This window comes from Argopecten irradians, chromosome 8, assembly GCF_041381155.1.
Source record: "Argopecten irradians isolate NY chromosome 8, Ai_NY, whole genome shotgun sequence".
Lineage (NCBI taxonomy): Eukaryota > Metazoa > Mollusca > Bivalvia > Pectinida > Pectinidae > Argopecten > Argopecten irradians.
In genome coordinates this window covers 8,567,857-8,582,132 of record NC_091141.1, presented here as the reverse complement: position 1 = coordinate 8,582,132, position 14,276 = coordinate 8,567,857, and the positions used below count along the sequence as shown (strand labels likewise).

Genomic DNA, 14,276 nt, shown 5'->3' with positions numbered 1-14,276 from the left:
AATGATCTGAAATCCAAGATGGCTACCATGACACCATATCTAATTAATTTCCTATATGACTGTTGCCAAGGTAATCAGATGACTGTTAAGGCCCTTTGGCCTCTTGTTAGTTTGATCCACCATACTTTTAAATTACCTCCAGATTCAAGTGGTTTTCGTAGGTATTACTCGACAGTAAAGCATAGTTATACATAACAATATTCGTGGAAAAGTGTTAAATTCCTATAAAAAGTGTCATCATTTCCTGAATTTGAAAACCGATTATTGATTGATTGATTTTGTCATTCCTTTTAGAATTATCAATTTTGAACCAATTCCCATCACTTTACATTGATTCTATACACTTTAAGTTACAACCTCTAGTACTAAAGCCAAGCTTACTTATTATCTTTGTTCAAATGTAAAAGATTTGTCTGGAACAATTTAGGTAAAAGGGTAATAGATGATCCTTAAAAGAGTGTCAGATACATGTTAAGTTCAGATTTACCTCCCTCGATCATTACATGAAAATTTAAAGTCAATTAAAATTCCTCTTGACTGCATGGCTACTCATCTGAAGAATTGTGAAAAGCAGGATCTCTGTATTGTAGTTTCATATGCTGGAGTAACAAACATTGGTTTTTCTACAACTAAAATATCTAAAATTATTATTTGTCCAGTCGGTAGGGTGTTGTAAAAATTATACCTGTATGTTGACCCATTGCATGACGGTAAAAGTTGACTAAAATTATAATCTTATCTTTTGTGTTCTTCCTTACCTATCCCTTGACACTGACCTTGAGTTTATCTTTTGTGTTCTTCCTTACCTATCCCTTGACACTGACCTTGAGTTGAGCATTTTGCCCCTGTTAGGAAGGCTCTGGATACTTTCCCCTGGCTGAGATACACCATAATCTATAAATGCACTATTTCAGTTCCTGCTCAGTTCTCAGCATAAAGGGAGTGGGACGTCTGGTTCGCCTGTTGTCAGTAAATGCTAGAATCGGATGTGACCAGATGTGGTGTGTTGTTTGGTGTTTGTGGTTACATGTTCAGTGATCATGAGATAGCACTATAAAAAGGCCAAGAGTTCCACTATTACAAAGAGACACAACTCAAAGATATATACTGCATCCTCCAAAAACATATATATTTTGTATAGACATTTACATATGCAGCCATCACATACAGGGGAGAATGTCCATAATTAATCCCTAGCTGTACATATGATACTAAGTTTAATAAACCAAATCAAATTGAACTTATCCTCATTTAGCATGTCTAAAAATGATACCAACTCTCTTATGAAGTTAGCAGCAGAGACAAGCATATAGATTTGTTTTTATGAATAGATGTATATGACTTCCCCCTCCACACCATAATTGGAAAAGTGGTTTTGCCTCATTATGGTGTTTGAATGAAATCTGCAGATTGGAAAATTAAAGAGAATTTCCCTATTTAACTTTTTGTAGTTGCTTTTGTTTTGGAATACGTATCATTATTGCATGGCTCCAAAAAAAATTAGTGTACATGTATATGACCTGAGGTATACTTTATGATCAATTTCTCACATTTTACATGCATGAACTTTTATACTATAATTATTTTTCTAATTTCTACTTTCAGAAAATGGAGATCAAGATTGATTTACGACTTCCATTCTCTGTAAAAAGAGAGATCATTTAGGATTAGAAATTCAAGACGAGAGTCATTGCCACCATCTTAATCCAGCTGACCTGTGGTCATCTGAAGGTTAACTGACCACCAGGTTAACCAGGTCTTGACTGAAGGTTTCAATCATAACCTGCCGCCATGTTGGAAGGAATCCCCTTTAAGTATGTGAGCCAGGACACCTGGATCCAGCTCGCTAACAAATTGGACTTTGAAACAATGATGGGAAACAACTGGAAGATGCTGGCAGAAAAGTTGGGATATGAAGTGGAGGACATCTTGGTAAATTGAATATTTATATTTAGTTTAGTGTGCAGTTAAATGAAAAGCTAGAGGTAAATCCTATAAATCGCTACTTGTCCTAGAGTTCTGCATGGATTGTAACCAAATTTGGCCACAAACATCGATATCATTTGGGGAAGAGGAACAGAACTTGTATAAATTTTGGCTCTGACCGCCTGGGGGCAGAAGGCATGGGGCCCAGTAGGGGAAATAGAGGTAAATCCTATAAATCGCTACTTGTCCTAGAGTTCAGAATGGATTGTAACCAAATTTGGCCACAAACATCCTTGGGGGAAGGATAACAGAACTTTTTTGATGTTTGGCTCTGACCCCAAAGGGGCAGAAGGGGTGGGGCCCAGTAAGGAAAATTGAGGTAAATCCTATAAATCGCTACTTGTCCTAGAGTTCTGCATGGATTGTAACCAAATTTGGCCACAAATATCGTTTGGGGAAGGGGAACAGAACTTGTATAAATTTTGGCTCTGACCCCCCTGGGGCAGGAGGAGCAGGGCCCAATAGGGGAAATAGAGGTAAATCCTATTAATGGCTACTTGTCCTAGAGTTCTGCATGGATTGTAACCAAATTTGGCCACAAATATCGTTTGGGGAAGCTTGGGGAACAGAACTTGTATAAAGTTTTGCTCAAACCCCCTGGGGGTAGGAGTGGTGGGTCCCAATGGGGAAATAGAGGTAAATCCTATAAATCGCTACTTGTCCTCAAGTTCTGCATGGAATTGTAACCAAATTTGGCCACCAACATCGTTGGGGAAAGGGGAACAGAACTTGTATAAATTTTGACACTGACCCCCTGGGGGCAGGAGGGGCGGGGCCTTATAGGGTTGTTAATGGAGGTCAGTTTTCTAGTAATAATATAAGGTGTCAGACACATTAAAACCTAATGATATGCAAGCCATCATGATGCAGTGAAACAAGCCTTCAGGACTTCTGAGTGGTCGGAAATAAAGGAAAAAACACTGCCAGTAACTGTATATCTCCCATCTCCTGCCATATACTACAAAGGATTAGTTGTATGTTGTGTTCTAACGAGAGACTCTTCTCATTTACAATTGTATGTGTATATGAATTATGCCTGCAGTTATGATTTGTTAGAAGTCTCATAGGTGTTTGATGGCTCAGAGCCTCGGGCGACCATTTCTTACGTGGACATTTACATTAAAATGGTGTTGTGGGCAATAAATGAGATAAATATTTAAATATGATAAAAAGATATCGCCTGAGGTTAATTTTGTTTATATGAAGGGTTTAGTGTCAGAATTTAATGGATCATTATATTGATACTGGTTGTCGTGAGTCTTGGACGTGTGTCTAGTACGTGGTGTGTGGAGTTATCTACCTACAACTTCTATGATATACAGTAAGTAGATTCATTGATAAATGGCTCCTTATACAATATTGCAGGCAACTTTCAATCATATATTGATTTCTCTAAAATTAGTATATGACGATAATGGGGTCAATATTATTTTTAAAATGTATTACAGTAGCAGACTTAAATATTGTTTATATAATTTCAATTTATTGGGATGAATACAGAGTGTATATATATATGAGATCAAAATATCATATGTTTTATGTATAGAATATATGAACATTATATCATTTAGTGTTACATATTAATTGCTATTACACATCTATAGAACAATATATAAGGATATCATGATGATAGCCAGTATGAAGGCTTGAAAATATCAGCAGAACCAGCTATATGTTTCGTAATATTTAATTGAAAAATATATACATATAATTAGCTAGGTTATAGAGCAGTAATTATGAATGCATGCCATACATATTGATTTGTTAATTTTATTCGTGAAGCAGGCCAAGGTGTTTCTAGAGATATGATCTAATATTACTTGTGTCAGTTCTGGAAAATCTTAGCTTTCACTTTAAAGAATACTGTAAACCAACTTTATTTCGCGGTTTTCTTCTCAAAAATTTTCGTGGAGATTAAGTTTGGCCTATTGAAATTGAATTGAGATATCTTGGATTTAATTATGCAAGAATGGTCTAAGATATTATTTTGCATTATTTAAACATTCGCTTACTTAATTAAGCTTGATCCCGAAATTCATGACAATTGATCGCACACGAAAGAAAATTTGTTTACAGAATTAAGTATAGTCCTTTATACCAGCCAGAGTATGTATTCGTAAACAATTCACAATTTTACGTTAAATATTCATAACTACAGATTCAAGAGTGAATAATTGCAGCAAATGAAATCATTGAAGGTTGCTCGGTTGAGTTTTCCTGTCTTAGACTGATAATAAAAGCAAACAATGAGCATTTCTCACAAGAAAAATAAATGCATTGTACATTGGGGAAAAGATAGTAGTTAAAATTTTGATAGGCATTACGGTGCTTACGCTAATCATATAACTAGACACAGGAAAAAACAAGCTACTTTGCCATAGTTTATAGATGAGACTCCCCCCTCCCCCATCCCTATATATCTGCCCAACATCACCTGTTACAGAAGGAAACCACCACTTTTATACACAATCCCCTATACAATATGTTTCTGTATCCAATTTTACAGACCAGGAAGTCCCTAGCTGGGGAATCCCCATCTCCAGCATCAGCCAATCACAATGCTTGATGTAGAATTAATTGTCGAGGTACATTGTCTTAATGTGTTATATATGAATCACTCATCAGACATGCAGGTTGAGTCAGCTTTGATTAAAAAACAATTGCCATTTTGCTTTGATTAACTTTAAAAAAAATACACTAACATGATGTTAGATAGATTCAAATTTTCTTGCTAAGGACTGACATTGTTGAGGGGAAAAAAAAGTAAAATCATAAAACAAATACTGTAAATTCATATAAAAAAGTGAGGAAAAGCACAACTAATATCAAACACTAGCTGAGCTCTTCATTTCTTTTATTACCCAGCAGATTGAGAGCTAGCTAAATATATAGGGATGTCAGGGTTGGGACCATGGGTTATAATGTAGAGGTCACGTTACATAATGGTAATAGCAACCAGACAACTGCAGGAATGAAGAATGTGTAGGCTCCAAATAAACATTAGATTAAACTCTAAGTTTGATCTGGTGTAGTAGAAGTGTTATATACAGAGGTACTAACAGTGGAACATGAATTATTATCTGCAACTTCAATGTACAAAAATGGCAATGTTTCTAAAATTCAATATGCAGCAAACAAAATTTACGAAATGTTCCGCACAGTCATAAAATGGCTTACATCACCGAGTCTTCACTCTTGTTTCCCTTAAGCTTATAGCAAATTTATGTTCTTCAGTCGGTATAATAAAATAATTATGTCCTTGTGATTTGAGATACCTTTTAATATTGTCTCCCTGGAAAGAGTTATTTTCTCTGGGGCTTTGCTGACATCTACTTTGACCTTAAAGCTGTGACCTGCCCTAGCTAAAATGATACTATGACCTTCTTAACAGATTTGTGTATTTGATGATATAGTGATGGAATTAAAGTTTATATCGAGGCATTAGCTAGGTAAAAATGTAACATCATGGTAGGTAGGCATTATTTAGATATCAGTAGTACTGTTTATTCCCTATAATTACATGATTATTATACCACTCATGACACAACTGTTGCCTTTATTGAATGGTGAAATTGATTTGTGAATTTAAAGTTACCATTAAAGTTTACAGGACATTGACAGGTTAATAATAACATTTCTCCATAGATTAATATTGTGACCTGGCCCAATCAGCATATAAATCATAGGAAGCTACTGTAACAGACAGATTAATATCATAGAAGCTCAACCAATACACTGTCACTCGTTGAATTTTTAATCATCATTAGCTTTCAGACATTGATGTATTTTAATCATAAAAATTTCACCTCTATACATGACTGCCTGGATTTGTGTCAGCATATCCTGGTTTCAAAAGGTAATTTATCTGTGAGGTTGTTTTATGAAGTAAAACAATTGCACCTTTTTAAGATAATATCCTGACTGAGCGTTGCTTTACGAGATGGCTTGTCACAAGATGGGCTCCAATTAATCAATTCCAAGTACTTGTCCATTTATGTAAAACTTTCACACATTGTGTATCACTGAGTGTCGTATGGAAGTGCTGCGATGACTAAACATTTTCCCTACCATGTATCGTGATGCACACACCGATTGACCAATTACTGGCCTTGGGCTACTCTGATGGACATCCCCGACAGTGGTGCATTATTGTTCTGAAAATACAAGGAAGTCCTAGGAACTTTTGTCTCAAGGGATTTGTATAGTGTACATATTTGTCACAGAGGGATTCATAAAGCTGGATTTCAAACTTGATGATTTGGGTAAGGGCCATTAATGAGTATGACTTTGATTAGAATTTGAATTTTAGAATCAAACATTGTGCTTTAAGTTGAACATAAATTGTTTGTGGCTACATTTCTTTCATGGTTTGGAGTTTTCAAGTGATTTTGTAGATAGAAATATTCATAGTTCGCTGATGAAACAATGATAATAATAAATGATACATAGCAACCATGAACACGGATATTTCTACACCATGGAAATCGCATATTACACTGTACCTGTTAAACAGTTTCCTTTTGCAGCTACATTATTTTGCGATTTTGCTTTCAAACTAATTTCACAGATTGGAAAATTGAATTGAATTACCTTTCAATATAGGTCAGGCATATTAATTGATGCTATTTATTTTATCACGAAAGTTGGTTAACATCAAGGAAGTACATGTAGTGATCTGCTGCTCAAATTTTAAGCATGGTAATTATTTCTGACACAATGTTTGAAAAAAGGATGAAAGTTTCTGGTTGAAAGTTTGGTAGAAATGACCAGTTCATTGGTTACTGATGCTGTTTTCTGTCAAGATTTTTTTGTTAAATGTGAATGTTTTTTTGTATTAAAAAAATGCTTTGTTCATTAAAGAAATGAAAACAATTTTTTTTCAAATTCAATAATTAAGGATAATTATTGTGACTAGAATTTTGATGAAGGTGATAATTATTGACTCAAATTAAGATAAAAGTTTAAATTGATTTAAAAATTTTGATAGACTGATTATTTATTTTGATACCAAAATTTTGAAGCCATGTTGTTTCGATTATAAAAATGTTAAAAAGAAGGCGAGAAAGATGTGAGCTGAATGGACAGAGTTCAGTAAGAAATAGAGGACATTTGGGGTTCAAATTCCTTAAAATTACTACTAGTCAAAAAGTCCTTGATAGGTTTATACCAAATTGGGAATCAGATTTTGTGTAAATAGTGACTCTTCACTCAACATCACAGTGATTTGATTAGATTGGTGTACAAGAGAGTGCATGGTATTGGATCTGAAGCATGCTTTTGTATGGTCGATCTGCTGGTCTGTGCTTAATAATGACCTTGATCTTCATTAAAGGTCATATATAATATTAAACATGCTTGATTTGTTCACTAATTTCTTCATTTAAGTATGCCATGATATGAAATGTTAGTATATCAACAGTAAAATGAAATATATTGGTATGCAAATGAACATTAAAACACATGCTGTAAGATGCACTCATCATTGGCACATTTTTTAAATGTACTTTGGTTTGGTTTGTTTAGTTTTACGTCCTATTAACAGCCAGGGTCATGTAAGGACGTGCCAGGTTTGTTGGTGGAGGAAAGCCGGAGTACCCGGAGAAAAACCACCGGCCAGCGGTCAGTACCTGGCAACTGCCCCACATGGGATTCGAACCCGCATCCCAGAGGTGGAGGGCTTGTGGTAATATGTCGGGACATCTTAACCACTCGGCCACCGCGGCCCCATTTAAATGTACATACATTACAAATGTCTCTAGTGTCATCTCATGTGAAGAACAGATAATAAATAATAAGTTAAGGACTAGAACATAATCTGTGACATTCTTCATGATTCTTCATGGTTTGTCGTGTTATCGATTTTGGCCATTACATAATATCCAACAAAAGTCGCACCAGCAAATCAATAGAAATATGCTTTTATTACATTGTTTTACATTACCAGAATCGCAGTGGTACTTTTAGTGGTCAGATGCATTCTATTGGTCTGTGAAGTATGTTCAATGGCGTCCAGTGGTTCATATGTTTCCACATTCCACTAATTAGTTTTTATGTGGGTACTCCAGCTATCCTCCGCCCCCTCAATCTGAATTAACCCTGGATGTTGATATATATATACCCATGTTCATCGAAATTTTTTAAACTCAATGTTGGCGTGACTATAGTAACAATATTCACTTAGACTTGAATATATGGTGAAAAGCTTGATGAATCCCTACAAGATACTTCCCATTAAACTGGCTATTTGGGTTTTACAAAATCCTGTGAACAAGGTATAAAGGGTTAAAAAAAATACTATAAATCTTATTATTTTTTGTGATTTCACGGTCAGTAAGCTACAACGTTGAACCAATTTTCAATTTTAATCAATAACCAATTGATTATAATTGATTTTATAGGTTTTAATGCTAAATCCGACTTTCAGATTGGCAGATTCTTTTTCTTCATACTTCTATGCAAGTGTTTGCAAACAAAATTTCTTTCATACCACTAAGTTAAAAAATAGTGACATCAATGTTTTAATGATCTTGCTAAAGACTGTCTATGATGAAAAATAATGAATGGTTATTAAATGGGAATTAACTAATGCTTTTCTTATACCGTTCTGAATTTTTGATGCTGTGAAACAGCAATCATAGGTACGCTAAGCAAGCCTGAGCACATCAAAACAATAATCAGAATCTGCAATTGAAAATTAAATGCTGTTTTGTTACTTTCACACCCTAATTCAAGGTATGAAATAATAAAACACAGATGTACAATAACTATCACAACGATAATCGATGTACACAATTACGCAATCAGTGATGTATTCCGATGTTTACTTGGAACTATTTCGTTTTGATCTTGGTTCAGATCTTGTGTATTCCTGAAAATCACACAAAACGCCTTCTTAATTTATCCCTCCACAGTAGATTTTCTTGGTTTATCTATCTAGTTGAATGGTACAAAATTGATGCTATAAATGATGATAAATTATATTTGTTTTAATGACTTATACAAAAAATAAAATTTAAATGTGTTTGCAAAAGTCTTCTATTTGGTTGACATTGCATACTATATCTGTTGAAATTACTACGCTCTCTTCCATCTAGAGATGTGAAATCTCGAGTTGCCTCCTTTTGAATGTCATTGCTATTAGGCCTTTCATTGCAGGAATTTATTATTTATAGCTACCTTTAAATTATTTAACTAAGATCAAATCAAACAAATCCATATAGAAATGATACATGAGGTGTCAATCTTTAGTCAACATTAATTCCATCTTTCTTTTTTCTGAAAACAATTAACGTAGTAAACCGAACTATATATCTGATGAAATTACTACGCTCTCTTCCATCTAGAGATGTAAAAGCTTGAGTTCCTCCCTTTAAACCTCATTACTATATTACCGTAGTGAAAGAGCAATGCATAGCACTTGCTGTTCAACTTGTTCAAGCCGTGTTTAAGCAAACATATTTGCAACAATGTTTCATAACATGAAAGGATTGTTGTAATAGGTAACCAAATTATGACTTTTTATTTGACAAAAGTATCTGGCCATGATTTATAAGTCAAAAGTCGGCTATGTAAGCAGCCATGTTAGTCTTTCTAACAAGGAAATCACTACATAATCCAGAAAATGCAATATTTCAGTTGTTATTAAATGGATATTAATTAACTGATTTTCTTTTCTTTTAAAGAGACATTGATGAAATTGATAATTTCAGTAATTAATATGTGTATATAGATTACTTACATGCATTAAACGAAAATAGCACTTAGATTTTTACCAGATTCATTGGTTTAATAAATCTACTTATTTCAGAAATAAGAAATTTTAATATATGAAATAAATTTCAGTCATTTCAAAAAACCTATTTAATTATGGTGGTTGAACCAACTTTAATTATAATAAAATAATCAATTTCTTTTGTTTAACTCCAAAATTCAGCATTGTACATTAAATAAATACAATGTTCTACAACATGTTAACTAAATTTAATATAAATGATAAACCAATTCTTTTATTCCTTTGTTTGAGTCCTTCATTCACAGCGTCTATGAGTGGCCTTGGTACACAATACATTAAATTAAAATTAAAATTTACTTCTTCATACTGCTGATTTATCTTTCTAAAATGCTTTAGAAAGATGAACCAAGTTTTTTAAATGTTTAAAACATTCAGAAATTCTTTCATTTGGGTTTCTTTTCTGCAGAATATTGAATGTCGTCAAACACGTCATGGACGCAACACTTTGAAGCTATTTGAGGACTACGTGAAGAAGCCCGGAAACTCTGTGAATAAACTGAAAAAGTCTTTAGAGAGTATGGAGCGACCAGACGCACTGGATGTACTTTTGGATGCGATACCGGGTATGTTTAACATTGTACATGAAAGTAGGATCACACTTCTGGGTGTAACTCAATTTTCCCACGGTTATATCCAGTCGACAAATTTCCAACATGCAAGTGTTGGGATGTTTATATACTGTTGTGGGTTCACACGATATACCGAAACCAGTATGTGCACATCATACAATTGTGTGATATTTATGATACAGATTGTAGATATGTGCAATTTGAAAGGATTGATTAATATTAAGAATGCTGTTGTAATGTTATATTGTAAAATAAAGATTTGCTGATATTTTTGCATGCAGTACCAAAGATTTTATTTTTCTTAAAAAATGGTCATCCTTTGTATTTATACATTTATTCATACAAAATATATGTAATTATCAAAATACTCCATATGTTTTATATCAGAAGATTTCTTATTACATTATATATGAACAATCATCGCTATTGCACAGGGACTGTTTCATTCAAACATCATACACACATCAATTGGTGCGGACTTTGTGGGCACATCGTGTAAAGTTGTACGATAATACAACTGTAACAAAAGTCAAATATGTCATGTATAACAGAGCTAATGGCCCTGCTGATAGACTGATTCCCTCATCTTGTGACCCAGGGTATAAATGGAATGTAGTGGAGTTTATCTCAATTGTTGTACTTTGTATATGCATTCATGTAGATGAATTAAAGGGAATACAACTTTATGGTACACATTTGTTTTCTTAGCTTGTTGACTTATGTAATTTGTTTCTGCTCTTTCCCAACAGACATTGAGAGAAAATATGCTGCGGCCACAAGAAACAGAAATCGAGTGAAGATAGAGCCTGGAGAAAACTCCTACAACTTTTCCAGTGGCTGTTGTACAGGGAGTTGTGGGGGCTCCTCTGTGCCAAATTCACGGATCAGTCAGCACCACCACATGAATGTGTGTCCTAATCAGTATGGCCACTACAACGCTCAGCGTTGTCCCAGCATGTCACCGCACGCGATACACGTCACAAAGGAACTCAACACCATTCCCCATAATTATCATTCGTTTAGTAGTTCAGCAGACACTGGGCCTCCCTCTCATATGTCCAGTAACTCGTCGGACTACGTAATTTACAGTCGTTCAAGCGTGTCAAGTGTCTCGAGTGTCCTAGAGGAGAGTATGGAGGTGAATGTTGATGGGGGCTGATCGCTATCTACACGATAGCCTCCACATGGACAGTGATTCAGACTCCAATTCAGGGCATTGGCCCCACACTGATAAGGCCCCCTTACCCGGTACCATATTCAAGGGTTCAAACCACCTTCCCTCTCTCAGTCGAGTACCACCCTTAGTGAACTACAACGACATGCATGTAGGAAATGAAGAGGTTGTCGAGACATCAGAGCGTATGGTAGGACACGCTCCTGGTCCATTCGGTCGGCAAGTGTCGGAGGAAATGAATGCAAATCAACCTTTAGTTGACCCTCAGGGAATGCCTACACGACAGAATGCTAACCTTGGTCTGAATTTACAAGTCCGACCAAGGAAGGCACAACCAGCTCCAGCTGACAAAAAGAATTTCTGTAGTCCGAGTCCAACTACTCCAGGTAATCCGCTAGCTAAGCTCCAACAGTTTACAAACTCTGAATCTTACATGCCTAACGAAGAATACAATTCTATCATGGCTGCCAAAAACCGCGAGGAGATGTTGTACAATCGTGGAAACTTGGATGATGTTCAGTGTCGCCTCCGTGGCGGAGGTGAACCTCCGGGTGGACCTCATAGAGACCAATATGCTGATGAGAATTTCCGTAGGATATTTAACTTTAACAGAGGATTTGGTAATCCTCGTGTTATGCTAGAACAACAACAACAACTTCACAATCAGCACATGGCCAAGGATAAATCAAATAAGGAACCACCCAAAACATTCCCACGTGCCAAATCTTCGACACATGGTGCATTGGCAGCTGGAGGAGCACAAGGCAGCCAAGCTGGGGAAAGTTTGTCTGGGCTCACCAAGTCCAAGTCCATGCCAGACGATATGAAGCCTGTGGAGTACCAGAAGAAAAGTAAGTCTGTCATAAAATGGTTGTATCCCAGCCATAGGATCATAATACAGTCTTAAGTTTAGACTTAGCCAATCACAGATGACGTATGATGTAAAGTCTCGCAGATGACGTAAAGTCTATGTATTAAATGGCCTTAAGTTCAGACTTAGCCAATCACAGATGACGTATGATGTAAAGTCTCACAGATGACGTAAAGTCTATGTTTTAACAGCCTTAAGTTCAGACTTAACCAATCACAGATGACGTATGATGTAAAGTCTCGCCGATGACGTAAAGTCTATGTCTTAAACGGCCTTAAGTTCAGGCTTAGCCAATCACAGACTACGTATGATGTAAAGTCTCGCAGATGATATAAAGTCTATGTTTCAAACGGCTTTAAGTTTAGACTTAGCCAATTGCAAATAACATTTCAAAAAGTCTTTTTGAACTAAGCAAAACTTTAAGTCTAAGACTGTTTCATGATTCTAGAAAAGTAAAAGTAAACAACTTGCAACCAATTAGTTTAAACACATGAATAATTCATCTAATATTTACGATTATTCATCTTATACATTTTATTACTATCAATCCTCTCCTCATGACAGATACAGTAACGTTTTGAGATATGTCATGGTGCGTTGTCTGTCGTCCGTCTGTCCATTGTCCGTCTATCAACATTTTCTTTAAATCACTACTAGTCATAGAGTTCTACATGGATTGTAACCAAATTTGGCCATAAACATCCTTGGGGGAGGGGGAACAGAATTTGGATTTTGGCTCTCACCCCTTGGGGGCAGGAGGGGGGTGGCCCAAAAGGGGAAATAGAGGTAAATCCTTTATATCTCTACTTTTTGAGTTCTGAATGGACTGTGACTAAATTTAGTCAGAAACATCCTCTGCGGAAGGGGAACAGAGTTTGTATAAATTTTGACTCTGACCCTCTGGAACAGAAAGAGTGCGTGGGACCCAATAGAAATATTAGAGGTAAAATTTCTTGAGAAAAGAAATAATGAACCTGTATTCAGAACATTACATAAGTATTACAAATGCTTTGTTTATGGTGATTTGTGAACTAAGAAAATAGTCTCAACATTGACATTTCAGTGGAAAAACTGCAAGGGTGCCTTTTTTTAGGTCAAATATGGTACATTTTGTACGAGTAAAACTATATTATATATCAATGAAAATAGTCAGAGTCTTATAAAACAAAGGTGGGGGAGAGAGTCTGATTTTAGTAGATTTGAAAACTTCACATGTTAGTTTGATTTTCTGAGCTTTTGTTTTGAAAGCAAATTGAATGAAACATACTTACACAGCATTCTTTGTACATTGTGGATAAGTGTAAGAAAGATTTGTTTATTTATTTTTAGACTTCTGGCATATCAAGGTGTTTGTGACGTACTCTAACGACAGTAAACGCCACATACAGCGGGTTCTCAACCTGTGTCGATGTCTGGAGAAGAATGGCTTCACATGCTGCATGGACGTGTATGACCACAAGATGATGGACAGTCACGACAAACTGGAGTGGTGTAATCAACGCTTTGCCGAGGTCAGTACAAACCTTCTGTTGAAGTGGTAACTCCAGACAGGTTTCAGTACTCTTCAATGTCTTTTATAGTACTGTTTTCAACCCAATAAATTCCCAGGGTGCTTATAAGGACCATTTGGACTAATGTTTCACAAAATTATTGTACAAAGTAAGATATTAATCTCTTTATTAAATAAATAAATCACCTGTGGAGAACCCTATATAGGGGGGCCGCGGTGGCCGAGTTGTTAAGATGTCCCAACATATTACCACAAGCCCTCCACCTCTGGGATCCGGGTTCCAATCCCAAGTGGGGCAGTTGCCAGGTACTGACCGCTGTTTGGTGGTTTTTTCTCCTGGTACTCCGGCTTTCCTCCACACACAAACCTGGCAC

General features: G+C 35.7%; 1 protein-coding gene across 1 annotated transcript in view; it reads left to right on the top strand.

Moving 5' to 3' along the window:
- LOC138329275 (uncharacterized) overlaps positions 1-14,276 on the top strand; it is a 37,251-nt gene that overhangs the window by 16,057 nt on the left and 6,918 nt on the right. The window contains 5 exon segments of the mRNA XM_069276140.1: positions 1,606-1,932; positions 10,185-10,341; positions 11,097-11,497; positions 11,499-12,372; positions 13,722-13,903. Coding sequence (XP_069132241.1) covers positions 1,792-1,932; positions 10,185-10,341; positions 11,097-11,497; positions 11,499-12,372; positions 13,722-13,903 — 1,755 coding nt within the window. The 5' untranslated portion in view covers positions 1,606-1,791.